At 41.0% G+C, this 25,877-nt stretch overlaps 1 protein-coding gene across 5 annotated transcripts in view; it reads left to right on the top strand.

The window, feature by feature from the left end:
• GUCY2C (guanylate cyclase 2C) overlaps positions 1-25,877 on the top strand; it is an 84,303-nt gene that overhangs the window by 30,747 nt on the left and 27,679 nt on the right. For all 5 annotated transcript variants that reach the window (XM_043882190.1, XM_043882188.1, XM_043882192.1 and 2 more), the window contains 9 exons: positions 769-890; positions 3,102-3,198; positions 6,346-6,463; positions 8,346-8,481; positions 12,542-12,627; positions 13,959-14,070; positions 20,289-20,370; positions 21,384-21,489; positions 25,204-25,266. In XM_043882190.1, coding sequence (XP_043738125.1) covers positions 769-890; positions 3,102-3,198; positions 6,346-6,463; positions 8,346-8,481; positions 12,542-12,627; positions 13,959-14,070; positions 20,289-20,370; positions 21,384-21,489; positions 25,204-25,266 — 922 coding nt within the window. The remainder of the gene's footprint in view (positions 1-768; positions 891-3,101; positions 3,199-6,345; positions 6,464-8,345; positions 8,482-12,541; positions 12,628-13,958; positions 14,071-20,288; positions 20,371-21,383; positions 21,490-25,203; positions 25,267-25,877) is intronic.

Below are 25,877 nucleotides of genomic sequence, written 5' to 3'. Positions count from 1 at the left end.
TCCGCACAGTAAACCCTCTGTAGAAAAGAGGACAGGTACTATGATCTCTGTTTAAGGAGAATGGAAATCAGACATGATAGCAGAGAATATGCATTCTGCCTGTCCTACACAACAGGTTAGAAATCATTTCTCTCACAGCTTTTCAAAGGAATAAGACTGTTGGAGCGAATAGAGTATTGGGCACCGTTGCTAAAATGAAACTACAGAGCTCACACAACTCCAGCAAAAGTGGCAGAAAGAATGACTTGAAGGAACCTGCAGTCTCTCTCCACCAAAGCATGCAGAGGACTAAAATAGGGTACCTCTGAGAACATGCATCTAGGGAACTGTAAGAATCAACACTAAGGCATCATCTTAGAAACTTCGGGGGAACAAAAGTCTATTTCATACAGGAGGAAAGATTACTCCTATAAGCTCTGAATTTTTGTACTGTTGATTCAAAAGTTTCAATTTCTGTGTGATAATGGGATGAGAACAGAGTAGCCTTCCTTCAGCAAATAGCAAGAGGTCTTTAGAAGGGATCTGGGAAATACCTCCTGTTTGTATGAATACACGAAGAACCCCTGAAACCGCCCTATGCTCTCCCTAAATTAGACATTCATCCTAACCCTTGGGATCGTGGTGGGTATTGTCCGTTGTGTTAACAGTGGCAATGGATTTTAGATGAACAAGTCCCCTGGAGAGATCTGTAAGCAGTGAGCAAACAACATGGAAAGCCCTGAAGAAACTAAGCTGATTTCTTAGAGTTTCTCTTTGTTTCCGTTCTAGGTACCTCAATGCTCTGGAGGCTGGAGTTTCCTATTTTTCTCAGAAACTAGGCTTCAAGGAGATGTTGAGAGGAGATGCCGAGTTTCAGGATATCTTAATGGATCATAACAGGAAAAGCAATGGTAAGAGGACGTGAAGCAAGATTGTTTTTTGCCGGCTACTTCCTCACAACTGTCACCTCTCTATGAGTGATTTGGACAAATCTACCCCCTAGAGCTGTTGTCACTACTGTATATTTTGTGTATTTCGGAAGATCTGTAGCTGCTTGCAACTCCATTATATGGTTCCTTTTGCAGATTCAAACCTTACCCTTGGAGAAATTAGCAAAGTAGTATATTAACATGGGTCTTCCTTTGCGGTCCAGTACTTGGGGGTCTGCCTGCTAAGACAGGAGACATGGGTTCGATCCTGGTCCAGGAAGATTCTACATGCCTTGGGACAGCTAAGTCCAAGCACCACAGCTACTGAAGCCCACGCTTCCTAGAGCCTGGGCTCTGCAACAGAAGAAGCTGCCAGAATGAGAAGCCCTTGCACCGCAACCAGAGAAAGCCCATGTGAAAGACCCAGTGCAGCCATAAATAAATAAGTAAAATAAAATTTTAAAATATATCAGCGTCATGAAAGTAATGATAAGGCTAAAAGCCAACTTTTATAAACCAAAATGATATGACAATCCCCACCATCAGTGAACTGCTTTTTAAAAATACATTTATTTATTTGGCTGGGCCTGGTCCTAGTTGTGGCATTTGATACCTAGCTGCCTGACCAGGGATCAAACCCAGGGCCCTTGCATTGGGAGCATGGAGTCTTAGCCACTGGACCACCAGGGAAGTCCCAGTAAACTGCTTTTTAAGTTCGCCACAATCTAATATACTGTTGAATCTGTGATGAATCCTCAAATATTCCCCAGTGACCAAGAGGACGTATTTATTGATATCTAGCCTTAGGCAAAATTACAAGATAAGCCAAGACTATTTCACTTGGCTTTATTCTCTCTTTATTTCACCTGCTCAGTGATCATTATTTATAGACCAAGTATGAAAAGTGAATGGTATAAAATCATTCTAAGTAATTCAGTGATTTATTTCACCCTCCACAGAAATCTTTTTACAAATAAGAATATATCAGGAATCAATTGTCAAATTTTCTACCAGGAAAGATTCTTGCTTGGCAGGATTTCCTGGTATCCCTCAAAACATCATTTGCTGTCATTATCAAGCATTTACCATATTAAGAACCTACCTTTTGTAAAACATTGAACCAGGTATGGGAAAAAAGAAATATAAAATGATTCATGTCCCTAAAATGTTTTCAATTCAACTGGACAACACAGTGTAGGAAAAGATCTAATGAAGTGTCTCCCAACTCACTCATCTTACTCATCAAGCCATGCATTTCGGAAATCTGGTTACAATGCATTGGAGAGCTTAGAGAGTCAGGTTGGAACTCTGTCACTGAGTTCTGAGTTAAGAAGCTGCAAGCAAAACCCAAGGAAAGGTGCTTAGGAAGATTTTATTGATGCTGACATTAACTTATATATTTTACAGCAACTTTACATGTGGGTAATGCATTTCATTTATTAATGAAAACAGTTTTTGTAACTATTCCAGCCTTATGTAATGGACTAAGCACTAAACAGACTCAAATGCTTGACTATCAGAGCTGTTTCTGTCATCTACCAGTTTTTTTTTATCTCATTGGCATCTTGGCTATAGTTTCCTTAAGTCAGTAAAATTAAAGAAATGAACTAGATGATTCTTTTTTACAGATATATGTATTAATATTTGTTTATTTTATTTTTCGGCTGTCCTGGGTCTTTACTGCTGTACATGGGCTTTCTCTAGTTGGGGCAAGCAGGAGATACTCTCTAGTTGCAGTGCACAGGCTTCTCATTGCAGTGATTTCTTCTGTTGCAGAGCGTGGGTGTAGGCACGCAGTCTTCAGTAGTTGTGGCTCGCAGCCTCTGGGGCATTGGCTCAGGAGTTGTAGCACTCTGGCTTAGTTGCCTTGAAGCATGTGGGATCTTCCCAGACCAGGGATCAAACCTGTGTCCTCTGAGTTGGCAGACAGATTCTTCACCACTGGACCGCCAAGGAAGCCTGGACTAGATGATTCTTTTTAAGATCGCATGCAGCTCTACTCTGACTCTGTAAAAAGAAAAAAAAAAAAAGGCGGTGGGGTGCGGGGGGGAATAAATTTGAGAAATTAGTGTTAATCTTATGACACAAATGTAGCATAGACTTACTCGGTTCAAAATCAAGCACGTGGTTCCCTTCTTGCTTGGGAACAGATTATTGTATATTTTTCTCCCTGTCTTGCTCTCTCTCCTGCAGTGATTGTTGTGTGTGGTAGACCGGAAACCATCCACAACCTCAGGGGTGACCGGGCAGTGGCTGAAGACATCGTCATTATTCTAGTGGATTTATTCAAGTAGGTATAATATTTGGAAGAACTCTCTTTTCAGAAAGAAAATAAGGATTTCCAAAAGTACTCTCTTTCCTCATGTTTTTCATAGCCTCAAATGGGATTCCGTATAAAGATAATATTTTAACCAATGTTTCATTTCTTCTTTATCATTCTTATTCAATTCATTATAGCCTTAGCAGAGATGTATACCTTTGATGTCGCTATCATGTCTAAGGACCATATGAAAGTTTTCTACTGTGTGGCACAGGAAACTCTGCTCAATATTATGTAACAGCCTACCTGGGGAAAGAATTGGAAGAATAGATACGTGTATGGGCTTCCCAGGTGGTGCCGTGGTAAAGAATCCACCTGCCAAGGCAGGAGACACAAGACACTGTTTTGATCCCTGGGTTGGGAAGATGTCCTGGAGGAGGAAATGGCAACCCACTCCAGTATTCTTGTCTGAAAAAATTCCATGGACAGAGGAGCCTGGTGGGCTGCAGTGTTGGGATCACAGAAGAGTCTAACACGACTGAGCACAGATACATGTGTATGTGTAACTGGATCACTTTGCTGTGCACCTTAAACTAATGCAACATTGTTGATCAACTGTACTCCAGTGTAAAATTTTAAAAACTAAAAAATAAGTAGATAAATACAAACGTTTTATTTAAAAAGAAAAAAGCATTAAACCCACATGCCCATTCGACAAAGATCCTGGTCTCCAGCCTGATCGTAGAGTCTTTCTCCCAGGCAGTAATAAATCACCTAATATCCCAGTCATATTTCTGAGAACATGGGCTGTATGTTCCATACGTGTGCCTTTGATTGCTAGTGGCCTTTGGTCCTGGTTATTTTCCTTCAGCCACCTTTGGTAAGAGGAAAGTTCCCATTAAGTGAATTTGATCGACACGATTATTCTTTGCCCTCTGCAGTGTAGTCACTGGGCGGTGATTTTCCGCTGCACTTCACTGGCACTGAGGGGAGAAAATTCTGGAAAACAGAAGCCATCTTTTATCACATCCCCTCTTCTTTCCCACTCATCTTCTAATGTAGTTACAGTTTTATGGAGAACCCATAAAAAAAAAAAGTGCCAAGGTAATATCTGAGTCAGATTAAGCTTTAAAAAGATGTTTCTGGTACATCTTGTGTCTCTTGCTCCATCGGCTGAATCATATGACCTCACTTATCTGACTGGATCATTGATCATTTGCTGTCTGTATTCAGAACAGAAACTATTACCACAGTGTATCATATCTGATTAGTCGTTTCAGACACCTTGAATGTACTTGTCCCAGTGTTGAGAAAAATGAAGCATGGGAACTGCAGGCTTATCTAGTTTCTGAAGATAATATAGTCAGCTGAGCCTTTTAGCTGCAGAATACAAGAAAGAGGGCAGAATTCTCAACACTTTATTCCTGCAACCACATTGATAGCCACTTTCAATAACTGCTTTGCTTCCTGGAAGGAGGCCTCAGTGGAACCAGTTTGGTGTAGCTTTATTTTTAGAAACTCCTCCATCTACTGCCAAAGTGTTGGCCTCCTTTTATCACTATTCCCTAAGGTCACCTGGCTCTGTTTCGGGAAGATCATGAGATTCATTTGAAACTAGACATAACTTGGGATTTCAAATTATGATTCTGACACTTTCGGTTCATTTGCCTCTTGGGTATTACTTAGCATCTTGAGATTAAGTCTTCTCATTTATCAAGTGAGAATAAAAATATCTATAAGGGTCCTTTAGGATGAGGTGTGGTAATATAAACAAACTCTTCAATACAGTACTCAGCACATAGATATATTCATCTACTATTTGAATATTAAATGATGGTCATCCTGGCTAACAGTAGTTCAAGAGTGTTAGATTATTTACAGATTAAAACATTAAAATGATAAGCAGGTACTTCCCTGGTGGTCCAGTGGTTAAGAATCCACCTTGCAGTACGGGGGAGACGAGTTTGATCTCTGGTCTGGGAACTAAGGTCCCACATGCTTCGGACCAACTAAGCCAGTGCTTCACAGCAAGAGATCCCATGTGATGCAATGAGGATTCCTCATGCTGCAACTAAGACCCAAAGCAGCCGAATAAATAAATATCTTAAAAATAAATATATACAGTATCGAGGGTCCTCGATGTGCCAAATGTGTCTAGGAATTGAGGATGCGTACTGCTGTGTTGCTCCCGTCGTGTCCAACTCTTTATGACCCCATAGACTGTAGCCTGCCAGGCTCCTCTGTTGATGAGATACTCAGGTAGGAATACTGGAGTGGGTTGCCAGATCTCCAGGGGATCTTCCCAACCCAAACAGCAAAAGTGAAAGTGAAAGTCGTTCAGTTGTGTCCAACTCTTTGCAGCCTCATGAACTGTACAGTCCATGGAATTCTCCAGGCCAGAATACTGGAGTGGGTAGCCTTTCCCTTCTCCAGAGGATCTTCCCAACCCAGGGATCAAACCCAGGTCTCCCACATTGCAAGAGTGAGTCTCATATGTCTCCTGCATTGGCAGGTGTCGTCTTTACCACTAGCGCCAACTGGGAAGCCCAGGAATTGAGAATACAAGGACCAGTTAGCTAATGTTAAGTATGCAGTGTTAGAGAAAATGCTTCATTTTTTTTCATGTTTATGTTTCACTGTCTGGAAAGTAAATTGAATTCATAAAGTTTCTCTCTATCCTATCCCTAAATCTATAAAGCGTTATGAGCACTTAAGGAAAAGAAAGTTTTCAGGTTATCAGCCAAGAGTCATTAAACCTTGAAAACAAGCTTACATATCCAGGGCTCCCCAAAAGTCTTCTTTCTTTTTAAAGAATTATCTGCAGTGAATTGCTAAAGTAACAAATAAACCTCTGTTTGTTAGTATATTCTAGATCCTTGATGTTTATTTTAATTTCAGAATAACGTATCAAAATATTTATTTTAAAAATATTAAAATTCATATAAATTTTATAAAAAAACAAGTATCTGTATTCTGATCTTCCCTTTCCATTTGTGTTTGTTAGCCACAGCATCTAAGTTCTGCTATTCAAGGAAGCAGGTATAGAAAAAAATAAACTTATCTGGGGAAAAAAATGTTTTAAACTATCTCAAAGCTGATGTACGAATCGGTAGGAGTTCCATTTCCATTTTTTGGAGCAATCTGATTTTCATGAGAAACTTGTGTTTTTTATTCCAGTGACCACTACTTCATGGACAATGTCACAGCCCCTGACTACATGAAAAATGTTCTTGTCCTGACCCTGCCTCCGGAAAACTCCGTCTCAAATAGTTCTTCCTCCAAGAATTTATCACTGGTAAACTTCATAGACTCTTATTCTTCTGGCAAGGGTAAGATGCCATTCTTCCATTTAGGACCCAGATTCTAAAATGAGCAGTTTTTTCCCCCACTGGTTCCAGTTTACTCAGCAAATGTTAACTGAGCCGATTATGTGTAATAGCAGGATTCTTGCTATTAAAACTCCAGGACTTCCCTGGTGGTCCAGTGGTTAAGAATCTGGCCACCAATGCAGGAGACACGGGTTCAATCCCTGCTCCAGGATGATTCCACGTGCCATAAGCAGGTGTACCACAACTACTGAGCCAGTGATTCTAGAGCCCATGCTCAGAAGCCACCACAGTGAAAGCCCACACATAGCCACGAGACAGTAGCTCCCGCTTGTCGTAACTAGAGAAAGCCCACACACAGCAATGAAGACCCAGCACAGCCAAAAATAAATAAATAAATTTTCAAAAAATCAAACTCTTTCTGTGTGTCACTGTGCTAGGCTGTGGTCCAGCACCACACTGCACGCTGCTGTAACATCCGAACAGAAGTGACGTTACGGGATGATCAGAAGAAGCCCTGCTAACTTAGGGGAGGTACATGTTAGACAATGTAGAATAGGTGAAGTTCCCTACATCCTAAAGCAACTTTCTGCTGGCCCTGGTATCTGAGGTTTACCTCAAAAGATACATATTCCCAGGTTAAGACACAGTCCTTTATTATCATTAGGTTGATTATCATCCAAATTTGTACAGGAGAGTCCTGGTTTATTCCTCTTATTCCAGCATCCCATCTGATTTAGCATTTGTCCCAGAAAAAGAGCCTCCAATTGGACATTAAATCATTAATGTCTTGATTAAATGCAAGACCCCAGACTCTAACACCACATTGGATTTTGATGGTCACTGCACCTTAATGCAGCTAAACACACACACGGTTGAGAGCAGGTTTGGAGAAGGGACGAGGGGAAGGAGCGATCAGTCCTGAAGACCCCAAACGACTTTAGGATGACGAGGCCCAAAGAGCGAAGAATCACCACTTTGCCTAGACTGGCAGTTCTAAGCCCTCTGTTTTGCAACCCTGCCAAAATTTGGGGCTGTAACCCCTTCGGGGGCTGGGTCTTAACTGGTGCTTTTCATCTCAAGAAAAGATGATTTCATCAAAAGACACTGAAGCCAATGAGAGATGTTTTCATTTTTCCTTTTTATATTTTCTAGCATATACTTCTGGGTGTCATATTCAGATTTCACTTGCACAGCTTCTAGGCCCTGGCAAAAGTCTGATTCTTTACAGGTGGGTGGGCCAAATTGTCTGAGCTGACTGAGCTCATTCAGTCTCAGGGGCATTGAGCTTTCAATCCAGCCCAATTTTGTGAAAACCACCACCCAACTGTCAGAGAGGCAGAGGAGTCAAATGTCTGCCTTAATACCGAATCAGGACTCTCTCCAAAGCAAATACAGTGGGGCATCATCCAATCAAAACTCTTCCTATCCATCATGATACTCAAAGGCATTTTGTTGCTGTTCTCTTTTATTGTTAAATGAAAACATTGTTTCTATATAAAAACCTTATGAGAATTGAAAATGCTGTATGTTGTTCTTTCTGGTTAAAAGGAAATATTTTATCATCATGGGAAAGAGGAAGCACAGCCACTTTTAGTTCCTTCCCTAAAGGCAGTGTTCACAGTTTATTGATCCCAAAAGAAGACAGAATTGTGATGTGGGGATGAGAAAGAGCCCTGGTCCAAGGAAAGTTTTTCCAAAACTTCCTTTAATCCCATCCCTGCAATTCCATTAATATTCTTTTACCTTTCCAGTTACCCTGCTTGACCCCAAAAATGTTTTTTCCAGGTTCAAGACCAGAATCTTGGTTTTTTTTGGAACTCGTTTTAAAGATTTTCCTTTCTAATTTAGGCAAAAAATGATTTTGCTGCTGCCTACCTGGATGGAGTCTTGCTTTTTGGACATATGCTGAAGATATTTCTTGAAAATGGAGAAGATGTTACCACCTCTAAATTTGCTCATGCTTTCAGGAACATCACTTTTGAAGGTACCAGTTGCCTAAGAGCAAACTACACTTTACTTCCAGTTTCCCCAGATATGCGCCCTGCGGACAGTAAAGAGACAGTGTGGCAATAGATGGGTCAACAGTTAAATACCTTTAACTTAACTGGAGGCAACAAATGTGCAAAAGTTCAGTTGTTGGGTAGAATGTTCTGTATTTGTCTGTCATGTCTAGTTGGTTTCTTGTTATGTTCAAGTCCTCTATTTTCTTACATATTTTCTATCTTGTTATTCTATTCATTGGAGAAAGTGGAGTGTTAAAATCTCCAACTATTATTGTATGAAACAGTGCATGTGTGGTCAGTTGTGTCCAACTCTTTGCTATCCCATGGACTGTAGCCCGCCAGGCTCCTCTGTCCATGGCATTTTCTAGAGAAGAATACTGGAGTGGGTTGCCATTTCCTACTCCGAGGTCTCTTCCTGACCCAGGGATCAAACCTGCATCTCTTGCAGATTCTTGACTACTGGCACCACTATTATAAAATTATTTATTTTGTGCCAATTTTTGCTTCATATATTTTGTTGGTCTGTTATTAGGTACATAAATGTTTATACTTGTTTATATATTTTTGCCCTATTGAGTGTTTTATTAATATATATATAATGAAAGTCCTTGTTTCTTATAAACTTTTTTGATGAAAAGTCTGATCACTTTTGTCTCATATCGGTATATCCACCTCTGCATGGAATATCCTTTTCCATCCTTTTGCTTTCAAACTATCTGTGTCTTGGGATCAAAAGCGAATCTCTTTATAGACATCAAATAGTTGGATCACTTTTTAATTTAACTTTCCAATTTCTGTCTTTGGTTGGAGAATTTAATCCATTTACATTTGAAGTAATTACTGATCAGTTCAGTTCAGTCGCTCAGTCGTGTCCGAGTCTTTGCAACCCCATACTGCAGCACACCAGGCCTCCCTGTCCATCACCAACTACCAGAATTTACTCAAGCTTCATGTTCATTGAGTCAGTGATGCCATCCAACCATTTCATCCTCTGTCGTCCTCTTCTCCTCCTGCCCTCAATCTTCCCCAGCATCAGGGTCTTTTCAAATGAGTCAGTTCTTCGCATCAGATGGCCAAAGTATTGGAGTTCCAGCTTCAACATCAGTCCTTCTAATGAATATTCAGGACTGATTTCCTTTAGGATGGACTGGTTGGATCTCCTTGCTGATAAAGAGAGATTTATTCTGTAATTTTGCTGTTTGTTTTTTATATGCTGCATAGCTTTTTCATCCCAGTTTATCCATTACTGTCTTCTTTTGTATTTATTTCTTTACACTGAAATGTTTAAATTTTTTTGTGTGTATTCTTTAGCTGTTTTCTTTGTGGTTACCATGGGAATTAGATCCTAAAATTATAACCCTCTAATTTGAATTTATACTGGCTTAACCTCAATAAATACAAAAACTCTGCTCCTTTAATAGCTCCATTTCCATCCCTCTCAGACACTGGTGTTGCAGAACTACATCCTTATGCTTTGTGTCCAAATAGTAAACTAATTATTTTTTAAGCATTAGTCTCCTAAATCGTCAAAAAAAGGGTAGAGTTACAAATCAAAGTTACAATAATACAAGTTTTTGACTAATTTTTTTAAACATATTCATTTCTTAAGTAATGTAGAAAAGAAGCAGTAAAATAACACATTGTTTTTATAATAATACTAGTTTTTGTAATTGCTTATTTACCTTTACTGGAATGTTTATTTCTTCGTATGGCTTCAAGCTACTGTCTGGTGTTCTTTCATTTTAACCTCCTAGACTCCCTTGAGAATTTCTTGCAGGGAAGATTGGTTGGTAAAAATCTCTCAGCTTTTATTTATTTCAGAATATCCTACTCTCCTCACTTTTGAAGGACAGCTTTGTTGAATAACAGATTCTTAGTTGATATTTTTTTCTTTTAGCATTTTGAATATATCAGCCCACTGCCTTCTAACCTTCAGAGTATATAGTGAGAAATCTGCTTTATAATCTTATTGAATATCTCTTATATGTGATCAATTACTTCTCTCTTTGCTGCTTTCAAAAGTCTATGTCTTTGGCTGTGGACGATTTGATTATAATGTGTCTTGGCATGGATTTCTTTAAATTCATTCTACTTGGCATTTGTTGAGCTTCTTGAATGTTTTTATTCATATCTTTCATCAGATTTGGGACATTTTCAGCCATTATTTCTTCAAATATTCTCTCTACTGTTTTCTCGCTCTTTCTCTTCTCCCTCTGGGGCTTCCACAATGCGTGTGTTGGTCTACTTCGTGGTATTCCACAGGTCCTTTAAGGTCTGTTCACTTTTCTGCGGTCTTTTTTATTTCTTTTCCTCAGATTTGGTGATTTCCATTGTCCTTTCTTCAAGTTCCAGCTTCCCTGGGGCTCAGACAGCAAAGAAGCTGCCCACAATAAGGGAGACCCAGATTCAGTCACTGGGTTGGGAAGATCCCTGAAGAAAAGAATGGCTACCCATTCCAGTATTTTAACCTAGAGAATTCCATGGACAGAGGAGTCTGTTGGGCTATAGTCCATGGGGTCATAAAGAGTCAGACACAATTGAGTGACTAACACTTTCACTTTCTTTTTCATCTTCAGGTTCACTAATTATTCTTCTGCCTGTTCAAATATGCCTTTGAATTTTTCATTTTAGCCTCTATACTTTTCAGTTCCAGAGTTTCTTTTTTTTTTTTTATGATTTCTTTCTTTTTGCTAATATTTCCATTCTGTTCATACATCAATGCCTTGACTTTACCCATGTCTTCCTTTAGGTCTTTAAGCATCTTTAAGGTAGTTGTTTTAAAGCCTTTGTCTAGTAGATCCACCATCGTTTTCTCAGGGATAGCTTCCACTGGTTTATTTTTTTCTATTGAATAAATCATATTTTCCTGTTTCTTCATATGACTTGTAATTTTGATTGAAAACTGGACATTTGAATCTAATAATGTGGTAATCCTGAAAATCACCTGGGGAATGGTGAGTTTTCTCCTTCTCAGGGCTTGCTGTTACTTGGTTTTGCTTTTTGTTTTTTTTGTTGTAGGCCATCTCTGCTGAGGATCAGCCTGAGATGGAAACTTAAGGTCTTCTCAAGTTTTCTGAGTCTCTGCCTTCCCCTCGGCATGTGTAGTCACTTTCTAATCTCCCCCATATGTGAAGTTGCTTGAATGTTGTAGTCTTCAAGGCCTGGCTCTCAAGGGGGAAAAGAGAGAACAAAGGGAGCACCAACCCTTTACATTCCTTGAAAGTCACATCGGCAGTGGGGGAAAGTCACATCAACAATGGACCGGGGGCAGAGGAGATGCAGACAATGGCCCCCTCCTTTTTACTTGCACCTCTGTGGTCATAAGTAGTAATTAGCCACCTGCTAGCTGTACCTATAACCTGGAGCAATTAAATAATATCTCTGACCTCCGATTTCTCATCAGTAAAATGGAGATAATAACAGTTTGTGTGTCATGGTGTTCCAGGAGGATTAAAATAATAAGTGCACATAAGATACTTAGCACAGAGCCTGGTACAGTAAACATTACTAGCTCTTATTTTGAACCATGTGAAATTGTTGATACTATCATTTTTTTTTTAACCTAACAAGCCATTTCATAGACTCATGCTATATGGCTAAAATTTCACAGATGAGAAAACTGAGGCTCCAAGAACTTAATTTTCTCAATGTGTTCAGCTAATAAGTGATAGTGAAGGGATTTTGACCTTTTAGCAATCTACTTTAGGTTGTGCAATGACTTAAACACTGTGCCACTAGTTAACACTCTCAGCAAAAACTTGTCTCAAATCATCAGGAGAAACCTCCTGACTATATTTAGTGTCATCATCCTAAATGCAGTGAAAGAGAGTTTTCCTTCTTACTAAATAGCGTCTCTCATAGAAATATCCTTCAGCGATCTCAGAGCCAAGAACCAATGCCCTCTAATTACATCATTAAGGTCACAATTTTTCAGTAAAATAGAGCAATCTGAATCTGCTTTATGCCCCGTGTCAGGATGTAACTGGTCTTTTCAGTCAGGAAGTCAATGATGGTCTCTAACTGTTTCTGATTTTGCCCTAGGGCATGTGGGTCCTGTGACTCTGGATGCCTGTGGGGATATTGACAATACCATGTACCTTCTGTACACCTCTGTGGACACCAGCAAAGTATGTTCTTATCAAGAACTTGGGGTCAGGTGACTGGGTGAGGAGGGTTATCCTGAAAGGCAAGTCATAGAGAAGGACTAGGAGAAGTTATGTTTAGAATCTACAAGTTAATTTCAGATTTACAGTTATGCCCCTCTTGGGGCCACATTCCTTAAACATTTTCTCCCATAGAACTTCTTATTCAGAATATCCACTCTATTTACTATGTAAAACATACCCACCCAGAAAACACTGATATGAAGACCAGACTATTGATGGGATACCAATGAGAAGATGACAGATTTTCTTTTTGGTTGTTGTTTTTTTTCTAAGAATTGTTTGTTCATTTCCAAAACTAAAAATTTCAATGAAACATTCCTTGTTCTCTCCCTCTGCAATCTCATGAAAATCATTAATTGTGTGATCCCTCGGGCGCATAAAAATAGCCCTGTAATGTTATGCTATATGTACACATGGTATATATACACACATAGTATTGTGTGTGAATATGATACATATTATTATATTAATATGTAATATTAGTTTATATTCTGCTGTCAAGTTAAGAGTATAGTTTTGAGAATGTAAAACTTTGATCCAGCATGTTTTGAGGGATCAGTGGTGAATTTTAGAAGGGTGATCATTTTGGAGATGTCTCTTACAAAGCTGACTCAATATATGCAGCAGTAATTTAAGGACATATGAATATTTCTATTGGCACATTGCTTCAAAAAGAAACTTTTTATAAGAAAGCACATTAGAGCATAGAGATAGAAGAGATTCAAAAATCATGTAATTGATAGAACTTAAGGAATGTAGAATTCTCTAGCAGCCCCTTGACATGTATAAATATAGATAATGAATTTTGACTATGGTGTATTTTCTCAAGCCATCATTTTTAATAGCAGTTTAATATTGTGGAAAACACTGGTGCCTCCCTTGTCATGTGACTTAGAGCTAGCCATTTAATATTTTTATTCTTGCCTCTGTTTTCACAAGAAAATGAAAGACTTGAATTCTCTAAAGACCCAGAAAATGTCTATTGGGCAGGCATAATGTATGGTCATTAAAAACAGAAAACTATTCAGCCTAATAGTGTTCATGATGAGAACCCAGTAGATCCTAACTAGTTCCCATCTGTGTAACATTTGCCTTGTTTCACTGAGAAATATATATGGCAGATTCACTGTGTTGTACAACAGAAACTAACATGACATTCTAAAGCCACTATGCTCCAATAAATTAATGTTTAAAAATTCAAATGTCATTGGGAAGGACAGTGAATCTCATCAGAAGTCATTCTAACGTGTCTTTTTCTCTGCACCCTTCTTCTCTTTCATGCCCTGACACAGTACGAGGTTCTTTTGACCTATGACACCCGTGTGAACCAGACTAGCCCTGTGGCTAAGAGCCCCACGTTCATCTGGAAGAACCACAAACTTCCTAATGATATTCCAGGACGGGGTAAGAGATCCTTCATGAATTTCCTTTCCCTAAAGTTGTTTTATGGAGAAGGAGAGTAAATTCTGTGGTTTATGCAATTAGCTTGTGGTTTTTAGTTTAGTTTTGTTTTGTTTTACTTATTGTCTGAATAAGATGCGCCAGATTTGTAAATACAGACTTTACTTCTCTGCCCAATGAATGATATTACAGTTCTGATAAAACACCAAAAATATTCCATTCTAATTTAGCTATACCTATCTTTAATATATGTTCTATCCAACCTTTGACATAAATTTTCCTATAGAAAACTAGGTTTGGCAATTGGCAGAATGAACACAGAGACAATAGTCTCATTCCATTTACATTTTACTACAAGAAACTCAAGGAATGTATCCAGTGTATTTCAGCAAGGAATACTTGATGTCATCAGGCTAAGGGGTGGTCAGTGAGCCTGACCTCTAAATTCTCCCCTTTTGCCTTAGAGCATACATGCTTGGGTCATAACAATGGTTACCTACCTACTTGAGGTGAGGTCCCATCATGTCATGAAAGTCCTAACACGGCCAGACCTTCATCCATGCAACTTGAAGTAAAGCTGTGTGTGACACTGACTTATCACTAGACAGGCCAGCCAAGTGTCTCCTGAGCAACAAGATCTCAGGACTCTCTGCCCTTGGCTGGCTTGGCTAAGGCTTTCCACAATGAATAGTAAGTGATTCCACATTACTAATCAATTTTTAGGGAAAAAAGTTTAAATTTTAACAAATATTTATGTCCAAAGATGCAAAAAAAAGGTGCAAGCACTACTAATAAAATGACTTTTTTCGTTATATTTTTATCATAGAAAAATTCATGCACATGATTTTAAAATCCTAGAGTAGAAATATTCGTAACAGAAAGGGAGTGTATCTAGTCCCACCTCTGTGCATCTCTGGTCTTGTCCATTCTGCTTAGTTTTTTGCATATTTCTAAATTATATGCATGTATTTCTTGATTTATGAGCTTTAGATGTTATCTATTTCTTGTATTGATAAATTAAAATTTATTTTCATTCATTCATAAATTTAAATTCATTTTCATTAGGTGTACTTTTCTCTAAGCTCTTCTCAACGTAGTTGTGTCTTTTTGTCAATACATTTAGTGTATTATAATTTTACATTTGTAATTTTAATTAATATTCATAAGCCTAGAGTTCTATCAAACATGTATAAAGCTTCTTGCTTCCCAAAGTTGTAAGATGAAGATGTTCATGTCTCTATCCTTCCTTCTGCCTCCTTCTCACCTCCCAAATTCTCCTGTATTTTTCTTTTATTTGTCAGGGCTGATCATATTTATTTGCTAGCCATAGGAAGCCTTCTGGCATTTACCCGTGAGTTGGTTTTTTAAATTGAAAATCGTTAAATATTTTCATTATTATTATCTTTATGAGGCCCAATAGTGTATAGCCCCAATGTCTCTCTTTTGTGACACACGTGCACACAAAGGGATTTTTTAAATGCCAAATTCTCAAAATATTTTACAGTTTTATTTTTAGACTACACCTTCCTTGAACATTTATCCTTGGAGTTTGACTATCTCTCATATTTTTGCTGTAAGAAAAATACCTGTCTTCTTCACCATATTGCTATTATCTTCTAGCTTCTTATACACTGTCTATTGCTTGGAGTCCATCCCATTTCTTCTTCTTGAACCCTCTACCTTCTGAAAAAAATAGGAAGTTAGAGCATTCAAGAGGCAGCCTGTGAGGCATGTGTGAACCATGACCTTCTTGTACAGTTTTATTATTGTTGTCCTTACCACTCTAGTCCTCTGCCCACGCAGAACTCTGCTTCAATGCTGTGCTGGGTTGAATCCACATTTTCCTGAATTCCACTTATTCTTCTGTGAATCTCTCAAACTCCTCCATCTATACAGCTTCACCTACATACTAATAAATCAAATTCCTTACACTTCCCATTGACTTCCCTCAGTGACCTGGTTGAGCTTGGAAAGGACCAGCGGGCAACACTATCATTGACTGTGTGACCTACTTTGCCTCTGATTTGTTCTCTGAATTGAAAACCAGTTGTCACTGTCTTCCTCTATGACTCTTCCTTAGGTATGTTAGTTTCAAAGACATCAGATAGTCTTCTCTTCCGAATTCTGTGCTGGAAACTATTTTATCTTCTAACATTCAATGATTCCCATAAGAAAGTGTTAGTCGCTCAGTCGTGTACAACTCTTTGCAACCCCATGGACTGTAGCCCACCAGGCTCCTCTGTCCATTTCATTGTCCAGGCAAGAATACTAGCGTGGGTTGCCATTCCCATCTCCAGTAGTTCATCCCGACCCAGGGATCGAACCCTGGTCTCCTGCGTTGCAGGCAGATTCTTTACCATCTGAGCCACCAGGGAAGCCCTCCCATAAGAAAACAGATGTATAAACTATAAGGGTAACTGAAATAATGCCACTTGGGAGGCACATTCCAAACAATTTTCTTCAGAGAACAAAGATGCAGCATCTCTATTACCAATGAAGAGATTAAAAAATGAATAATATCTTTTTAAAATTTAATTTTAAAAATTTATTTTCATTTTTCAGTCAGTTCAGTTCAGTTGCTCAGTCATGTCCGACTCTTTGTGACCCCATGGACTGCAGCATGCCAGGCCTCCCTGTCCATCACCAATTCCCAGAGCTTACTCAAACTCACGTCCATCAAGTCGGTGATGCCATCCAACAATCTATGTTGTCCCCTTCTCTTCCCACCTTCAGTCTTTCCCAGCATCAGGGTCTTTTCAAATGAGTCAGCTCTTTGCATCAGGTGGCCAAAGTATTGGAGATTCAGCTTCAGCATCAGTCCTTCCAAGGAATAGTAAGGACTGATCTCCTTTAGGATGGACTGGTTGGATCTCCTTGCAGTCCAAGGGACTCTCAAGCGTCTTCTCCAACACCACATTTCAAAAGCAGCAATTCTTCGGTGCTCATCTTTTTTATAGTCCAACTCTCACATCCATACATGACTACTGGAAAAAACATAGCTTTGACTAGACGGACTTTTGTTGCAAAGTAATGTCTCTGCTTTTTAATATGCTGTTAGGTTGGTCATAGCTTTTCTTCCAAGGAGCAAGTGTCTTTTAATTTCATGGCTGCAATCACCATCTGCAGTGATTTTGGATCCCCCAAAAATAAAATCTGTCACTGTTTCCATTGTTTCCCCATCTATTTGCCAAGAAGTGATGGGACCAGATGCCATGATCTTAGTTTTCTGAGTGTTGACCTTTAAGCCAACTTTTTCACTCTTCTCTTTCACTTTCGTCAAGAGGCTCTTTAGTTCTTCACTTTCTGCCGTGAGGGTGGTATCATCTGCATATCTGAGGTTATTGATATTTCTCCCTTCAATCTTGATTCCAGCTTGTGTTTCATTCAGCCTGGCATTTCACATGATGTACTCTGCATCTAAGTTAAATAAGCAGGATGACAATATACAGCGTTGATGAACTCCTTTCCCAATTTGGAACAAGTCTGTTGTTCCAGGTCCAATTCTAACTGTTGCTTCTTGACCTGCACACCAGATTTCTCAGGAGGTGGGTCAGGTGGTCTGGTATTCCCATCTCTTTCAGAATTTTCCACAGTGTGTTGTGACCCACACGTTCAAAGGCTTTGGCATATTCAATAAAGCAGAAGTAGATGTTTTTCAGGAACTCTCTACTTTTTCGATGATCCAGCAGATGTTGGCAATTTGATTTCTGGTTCCTCTGCCTTTTCTAAATCCAGCTTGAACATCTGGAAGTTCATGGTTCGTGTACTGTTGAAGCCTGGCTTGGAGAATTTTGAGCATCACTTTGCTAGCATGTGAGATGAGTGTAATTGTGCAGTAGTTTGATCATTCTTTGGCATTGCCTTTCTTTGGGATTGGAATGAAAACTGACCTTTTCCAGTCCTGTGGCCACTGATGAGTTTTCCAAATTTGCTGGCATATTGAGTGCAGCACTATCACAGCATTATCTTTTAGGATTTGAAATAGTTCAGCCGGAATTTCATCACCTCCACTAGCTTTGTTCGTAGTGTTGCTTCCTAAGGCCCACTTGACTTCTCATTCCAGGATGTCTGGCTCTAGGTGAGTGATCACACCATAGTGGTTATCTGGGTCATGAAGATCTTTTTTGTATAGTTCTTCTGTGTATTCTTGCCACCTCTACTGAATATCTTCTGCTTCTGTTAGGTCCATACCATTTCTGTCCTTAATTGTGCCCATCTTTGCATGAAATGTTCCCTTGGTATCTCTAATTTCCTTGAAGAGATCTCTAGTCTTTCCCATTCTATTCTTTTCCTCTATTTCTTTGCATGGATCACTGAAGAAGGCTTTCTTATCTCTCCTTGCTATTCTTTGGAGCTCAGCACTCAAATGAGTATATCTTTCCTTTTCTCCTTTGCCTTTAGCTTCTCTTCTTTTCTTAGCTATTTATAAGGCCTCCTCAGACAACTGTTTTGCCTTTTTGCATTTCTTTTTCTTGGGGATGGTCTTAATCCCTGCCTTCTGTTCAATGTCACAAACCCTGTCCATAGTTCTTCAGGCACTCTATCAGATCTAATCCCTTGAATCTCTTTGTCACTTCCAGTGTATAATCGTAAGGGATTTGATTTAGATCATACCAGAATGGGGGCTTCCCTCGTAGCTCAGTTGGTAAAGAGTCTGACTGCAAAGCAGGAGACCTGGGTTCGATCCTTGGGTCAGGAAGATCCCCTGGAGAAGGAAATGGCAACTCACTCCAGTATTCTTGCCTGGAGAATCCCATAGACAGAGGAGCCTGGCAGGCTACCTTCTATGGGGTCACAAGAGTCAGATACAACTGAGTGACTAACATACCTGAATGGTCTAGTGGTTTTCCCTACTTTCTTCAATTTAAGTCTGAATTTGGCAATAAGGAGTCCATGATCTGAGCCACAGTCAGCTCCCTGTCTTGTTTTTGCTGACTGTATAGAGCTTACTATAGAGCTGCAAAGAATATAATCAATCTGATTTCGGTATTGACCATCTGGTGATGTCTATGTGTAGAGTCTCTCTTGTGTTGTTGGAAGAGGGTGCTTGCTATGACCAGTGCATTCTCTTGGCAAAACTCTGTAGGCTTTGACTTGTACTCCAAGGCCACATTTGCCTGTTACTCCAGGTATGCCTTGACTTCCTACTTTTGAAGTGCTTCCTACTTTTCCTACTTTTTAGAAAATTTTCATTTTTAATTGGAGGATAATTTCTTTACAATGTTGTGTTGGTTTCTGCCAAACAACAAAGTGAATCAGCCATAAGTATACATATGTCCCATTCCTCTTGAACCTCCTTCTCACCCCCATCCCAACCCACCCCTAAACTTAATTTTTATTTTATTTTGGAATATAGTTGATTTACAATGTTGTGTTAGTTTCAGATGTACAGTAAAATGATTCAGTTGCACATATACATATATCCATTCTTCTTCAGATTCTTCACCCATATAGGTTATTACAGAATTTTGAGTAGAGTTCCCTGTGTTATACGGTATGTCCTTGTTGATTATCTGTTTTATATATAGTAGTGTGTATATGTTCATCCTCATTTATCCTTCCTTCCCACCTTTCCCCTTTGGTAACTGTAAGTTTGCTTTCTAGGTCTGTGAGTCTGTTTCTATTTTGTAAATAAGTTCATTTGTATCATTTTTAAAATTTTTTTCTCAAGATCTTTTTGATGTGGACCATTTTTAAGGTCTTTATTGAATCTGTTACTGTATTGCTTCAGTTTCATGTTCTGGTTTTTTGTCCACAAGGCATGTGGGATCTTAGCTCTCTGACCAGGGATCAAACCCAGAGCCCCTGCATTGGAAGATGAAGTCTTCCACTTCACCACTGGGTCACTAGGGAAGTCCGTGTATCATTCTGGTTTTTTTAGATTACAAATACAAGTGTTATCATATGACATTTGTCTTTCTCTAAAAAACAGAGCTCTTAAAAGAGCTGTCCCGACCCAGAGGAATCGGGTGGAGAGGGAGGTGGGAGCGGGGATCGGGATGGGGAATACGTGTAAATCCATGGCTGATTCATATCAATGTATGACAAAACCCACTGAAATGTTGTGAAGTAATTAGCCTCCAACTAATAAAAAAAAAAAAAAAGAGCTGTCCCTTTCCCCTTGCTCAAATTATCCTATACAACTAGACTCTTGTGAAATGCATTTGTTCTCTTTTCAGGGGTCCTTCCTAGTGTAGTTTTCACTGTGTTTTCTGCCACAGGCCCTCAAATCCTGATGATTGCCGTCTTCACACTCGCGGGAACAGTGGTCCTCCTGCTTCTCATTGCTCTCCTGGTGCTCAGGTACCTGCCGGCTAACCTGGGGTGCTCATCTCTCAGGTGGAGGGGTGGGTGAGAGTGGGGCATCTGATCCCTGTTGACAGTATACATTCACAAGCAGGTCCCTGGATAGAGCTAAGATTATAAAGGCATTCTGCATCAAAAAGTCTGTCTGGAGCAGAATACTACTGAGCGGATGAATTAGAGCTTGCCCTCAGAGACATGCGTGCGTGCGTGCTAAGTTGCTTCAGTCATGTCCAACTCTTTGCGCCCCCATAGACTGTAGCCCGCCAGGCTCCTCCGTCCACGGGATTTCCTGGGCAAGAATATTGGAGGGGGTTGCCATGCCCTCCTCCAGGGAGTCTTCCTGAGACACCTGAACTCAAATCTCAGTTCTGACATTCACCAGTTGTGTGATCTTACCTGTGTTATTAGCAACTTAAGCATGTTACTTGGCTTCAGTATCTTCGTCTGAACTGTTGCGGGGAATTGAGATAAAGTCTGTATAATGACCATAGAATTGGCATTCTGTGGGTGGAAATAGCTATTTCTGCTCTTTCATTAGTACATTATGGGAATTTTCAAAGTCTCTCTATTACATACTTTCAGGCTGAAGAGTCTTTGTGGTTGTTGTTTAGTTAAGTATTTAGTTAAGTGTTGTTTTTTAGTTAAGTATTTAGTTAAGTATTATTGTTGTTGTTAAGCATTTAGTTAAGTATTATATACTTTCAGGCTGAAGAGGCTTTGTTGTTAAGTCCCGACTGAATCTTTTTGCAGCCCTGTGGACTGTAGTCTGCCAGGCTCCTCTGTGGGATTTTCCAGGCAAGAATACTGGAGTGGGTTGCATGTCCTCCTCCAGGGGATCTTCCCGACCCAGGAATCAAACCTGTGTCTCCCATGTTTCCTGCATTGCAGGCAGATTCTTTATCATCTGGGCCATTGAGGAAGCCCCCCCATCAGAGCTCTAGATGTCAACTAATGGTCAGAAACGGAATGGCATAATAAAAGCTTATGGGCTGGCTCTGTTCCTTTCACAGAAAATATAAGAGAGAACATGCACTTCGTCAGAAGAAGTGGTCCCATATTCCTTCTGAAAACATCTTTCCTTTGGAGTCCAATGAGACCAACCATGTTAGCCTAAAGGTAAGGCATCCCTTACCTGGTGAAGAATGTGCGGACTGGTGCAACTTCCCAGGGATTTGAGGAGACTTTGGTCCATGGTACAGAACGTGCCAGGCAGGGTCATTTGTTTCAGAATCCAAGACTTAGATGTTAGAATTCTCAGCTTCCTGCCTTTCCCTTGATTCTTCATGATGCTACTTGATCCAGTGAACACTTTGGTGGAGGCTGAGATATGGCATGTTACTCACTTTTGGCATGTGACCCAGAAGAGGAGTGCAGAGAGGGAGGATTTGCCATGGAAGGGATGTAGGAATGGGTAAGGCATCTGAGTTCCCCTAAACCTGGGGGAATTACTCTCTCACACTCAGGACGTGTGACTTACTTGCTCACTGCTGAAAAAAGAGTCCTCTGCCCACACTTGCGCTCAGCCAGGAAGGCTCAGCAGCCACCAGCAATACCGCCTCCCGTGGGCCATGGTTAATTCGGGACCTGCATGGTCTTATCTCCTCCTCACCAGGACCTCAGGAGATGAACTTTATCATCCTGTCTTTGCTGATGAGGAAAATGAAGGACAAAGAGTCGAGCAGCAGGGCCGGGTCACACACACATCCAGGTTACTGCAGATGTAACCCACCAGCACTTCTGAGCATTTCTCATATGCCTGATACCGGGACCTGTTTCATTGTTTCTGAGCTCTTTGAGGCAACGGGGCTAGAATTTCAAGAACTGGCCACAGTCTGAACCCACCCCGTGTCAGTGTGACACTTAACACTTAACCCTCAGAGGTTTCCTGGGTTTTTTTCAGATTTTAATTCATTTATTTTTGACTGCCCTGGGCCTTCGTTGTTGCTCGCGGGCTTTCTCTAGTTGCAGCAAACGAGGGCGACCCTCCAGTTGTGGTGTTCGGGCTTCTCATCGCAGTGGCTTCTCTTGTTCCAGAGCACAGGCTCTCGGGCACAGGCTCAGTAGTCCCAGGCTTATTTGCTCTTGTGAGATCCTCCCAGACCAGGCATCAAACCCGTGTTCCCTGCATTGGCAGGGCAGATTCTCAACTACCGGACCACCAGGGAAATCCCAGAGGTTTTATACCAAAGCAAACTAGGAGGCGGTGGAGTCCCAGAACCTCCACATGAAGGAATGATCAGGGTCCCTAGGAGTAGGGCCAAGCTGACAGGACAGTGTGACTTGAGACGCCTCCCTGCTTAGAATCAGCAAAAATAAAATTGCCACATGGGTCAGGTTTGTGTCTGGAGCCTTTCCACCAGCTCTCTGGGCATCCCACCCCAAGTCCTGCACGCGGCACTCCAGTGGCTCAGATCCCCTCATGGCTCAGTGAGGACTAGATCTCCCTTTCCTCCAGAAATGCTCCATGCACCAAAGTAACACTCCTATTAAATCCTGAGCCACAGAAATAAAAATGCTATTGACAAAGACCAGGAACTTCCCCAGCAGTCCGGTGGTTAGGACTCCATACTTCACTGCAGTGGGCACAGGTCTGGGTCCTGATCAGGAAACTAAGATTCCCCCATGCTTTGCAGTGCGACCAAAAAAATAAATAGTTTTTTAAAAATTTTTAAATTAAGAAAAGATCAATCTGTCTCAGGCACGTGTCAGGAAGAAATCAATCAATCAATTCTCTCTTTGAAAATCCAGTAATCTTACAATCATTTATATTTCACATTGCATCTTTCCATTTGATTCTCATCAAAACCTGTGACTTACAACTACGATTGTAAGATCATTGGATTTTCGAAAAGAGAACTCATCGACCTGAATGACTTAGTGGCAGTACCCTAGGAAGGGAGGAGGAGACCTGTAGAAGGAGTGAGTGGTCCCCGCCTCTGGTGTGACCCCAGGTTGGGTTCCCACATGGTTCACTTCTGCCCAGGTCCTGCCACGGCTCCACCCCTCACAAGCCTCCCCCACCGCCTCAGAACCCTGTACTGCACTTGGTTCTTTTGAGTTAAGCCTAAAACATCATGTTGCTGTGTGTTTTGTTAAAATGTAAATACTCCTAGGAGCATAACCCGTCTACCCCTTGTTGGATATGACAGAATTTTTATGAGTTAATTCATCATTAGCCGCTCACCTGGCTAAGAATGAGGTCTTTGGGACAAGTTGCCAGGAGGAGGAAGGTTAGAAGTGATTCAGAGCATGGGGAGTCATTGTTATGGCGAGCTACAGACCAGCTGGGGAGCAGACGACCAGGGATTCGCTGTAAGAAGAGGTTTTCTGGTGCTGAGAATCAGACAGGACTGGAAGAAGACCCACGGGGGTCGACCAGAGTCAGCAAGAGGGGAAAATGCCATGTGACCGGATAGGCGCTGGTTTGAGCTCTGGGTAAGGAAGCAAGACTCAGGGGCGAGATGAAGAAGAAGGTATCCCAGGTTAGAATGGAAAGTGTCAGCAAACCAAGGCAGCCAGAGGGAGAGATGTCAGCAAAGCCCGAGGGGAGGGTGGCAGACAGAAAATAATGATAAAGATGCAGAGGACTCATTTGAGGATAAAACACCTTTGCTTGTAACAAAGTACAAGCACCACGTTGGTCTCATTTGATTCCCCAGGTATCCCTGTAAGTTAGGATTGCCCAGATAAGGGACTGAAGTTCAAATGGTTTAAATGATCCAATCGAGGCTTGAGAGGGTAAAAAGAATACTAGCCGAGAAATCACACCCAGGTTCCGTACATTCTCAGGTTACACGTGGTGACACGTAACCCTTTGTACCTCACAGATAAAATGAGAAACAGGAGAAGGGGAGACCAGTGACGTTTATTAATCTGCGCTGTGCCAGGCGTCATGCATGGAATTGGATATTACTTATTTCAGTCACATTTTCAAAATGTCCCTATGAGGTAGCTTTTAACCAATAAAATACATCACAGGTTTTTATAAGAATTGAATGGAAAGATGCAGTGGTTCACAATCTTTTCTGCCTTTCGAGTAGCAGACCAAGAGCTGTATCTAGCCTGCAAGGGTGTGTGGGTGTGTGTGTGTGTGTGTTGTGTTTCGGTCAATATTTAACTTCTTTTAAAATTAATTACTGGGATTTCCCTGATGGTTCAGGGGCTAAGACTTCGAGCTCCCAATGCAGGGGGTCCAGGTTCAATCTCTGGTCAGAGAACTAAATCCCACATGCTGCAACTAAGACCCAGCGCCACCAAATAAATAAATGAATATATTTTTAATTAATTATCAAATACACAAATCTTGGAATGGAATAGAGAAATCCACATTACTGGCTTCTTTTGACAAACCAGATGATCTCACAACTGCAGGCTGAACCCCAAGCTGATGTGGCTGCCTCCTTAAGCCCCAGCAGGGTGTCCTCACTTGCATGCTACTTGGGCCTTGAGGCATGAGTTCACAGCTCAGATGCCAAGCATGATTCCCTGAGAGCGTCTGTCCGTAGCTGTAGGCAATGGTTCCCAATAGTCTGGGGGGGCTGGGTGGGAAGGAAGCAAAGGAAGTCTCTGGCTGAAATAGGCCACAAGAAGAAGCGGGGAGAAAACCCAGAGTTAAGTGTGCGGCTGGTGGATACTTGGAAAGAAGATACCATTGGAGGGGGGAGGTGAGCATGAGAGGGGACACTGGACAATTATAACAGTTTTTCTGAGCCTGCCTGGCATGCTGTGAACTAACTGCAGTAGACACAGGCAGAGTCTCTCAGCCTTTGGCCAGCAGTTGGGGAGCCAAGACCTGGAGCCTCTGGAATAATTAGCTTGTCCTTGTGCCAGATCGATGATGACAAGAGGCGAGACACAATCCAGAGACTGCGACAGTGCAAATACGACAAAAAGGTGACTGGTCTCCTCTGCTTTTCTGAACTCTCGGTCAGGGATGTGTGCCGGGCCTTCTGACTCATCGTGGCCGCAGCTCTGATGTCGGTGGGGTGATGGCCCGGGTCCCGGGGCTGACCCAAGGGGTGTTCTTGGAGCCTTTCACAGGGCTGGGCAGGGCTCTGCTTTACCGCTTACAATATTCCCAAGTCCTGAGTATACTGAAGAAAAAATAAAATTTTTAAGAGGGGGAGAGTGTAGGAAGGAAAAATAACGGATTCAGAGCAGTCCAGGCAACCCTGTATTGTATTTTGAATCATTGCAGCGGGGATGTGACAATCCCATAGCAGCGTTTTATATCTTCCGTCCTTCCTTCTTTCCTTCCTTTCTCTCCTCCTTCCTCCTTCCCTCCCTTCTTTCCTTCCTTCCTTCCTCCTTTTCTCCCTTAGTCATTTTAAAGACAAACTCTCATATGAGCCTGCCACATCCCAGGCACTTGCCACCAGGGATATAAACAGCAGTAAAGGGATGTTACCGCTTTCAAGAGCTTACAGTAGTGTGGGAAGATAGTCATGTGAGCAGATGATTATAACATGCATATAGCGGTCATGCGACACGATCTCCTTAATTCA

The sequence above is a fragment of the Cervus elaphus genome, chromosome 22 (assembly GCF_910594005.1).
Source record: "Cervus elaphus chromosome 22, mCerEla1.1, whole genome shotgun sequence".
Taxonomy (NCBI): domain Eukaryota; kingdom Metazoa; phylum Chordata; class Mammalia; order Artiodactyla; family Cervidae; genus Cervus; species Cervus elaphus.
The sequence above is the reverse complement of the archived record's forward strand: the minus strand, read 5'-3'. Positions and strand labels throughout refer to the sequence as shown.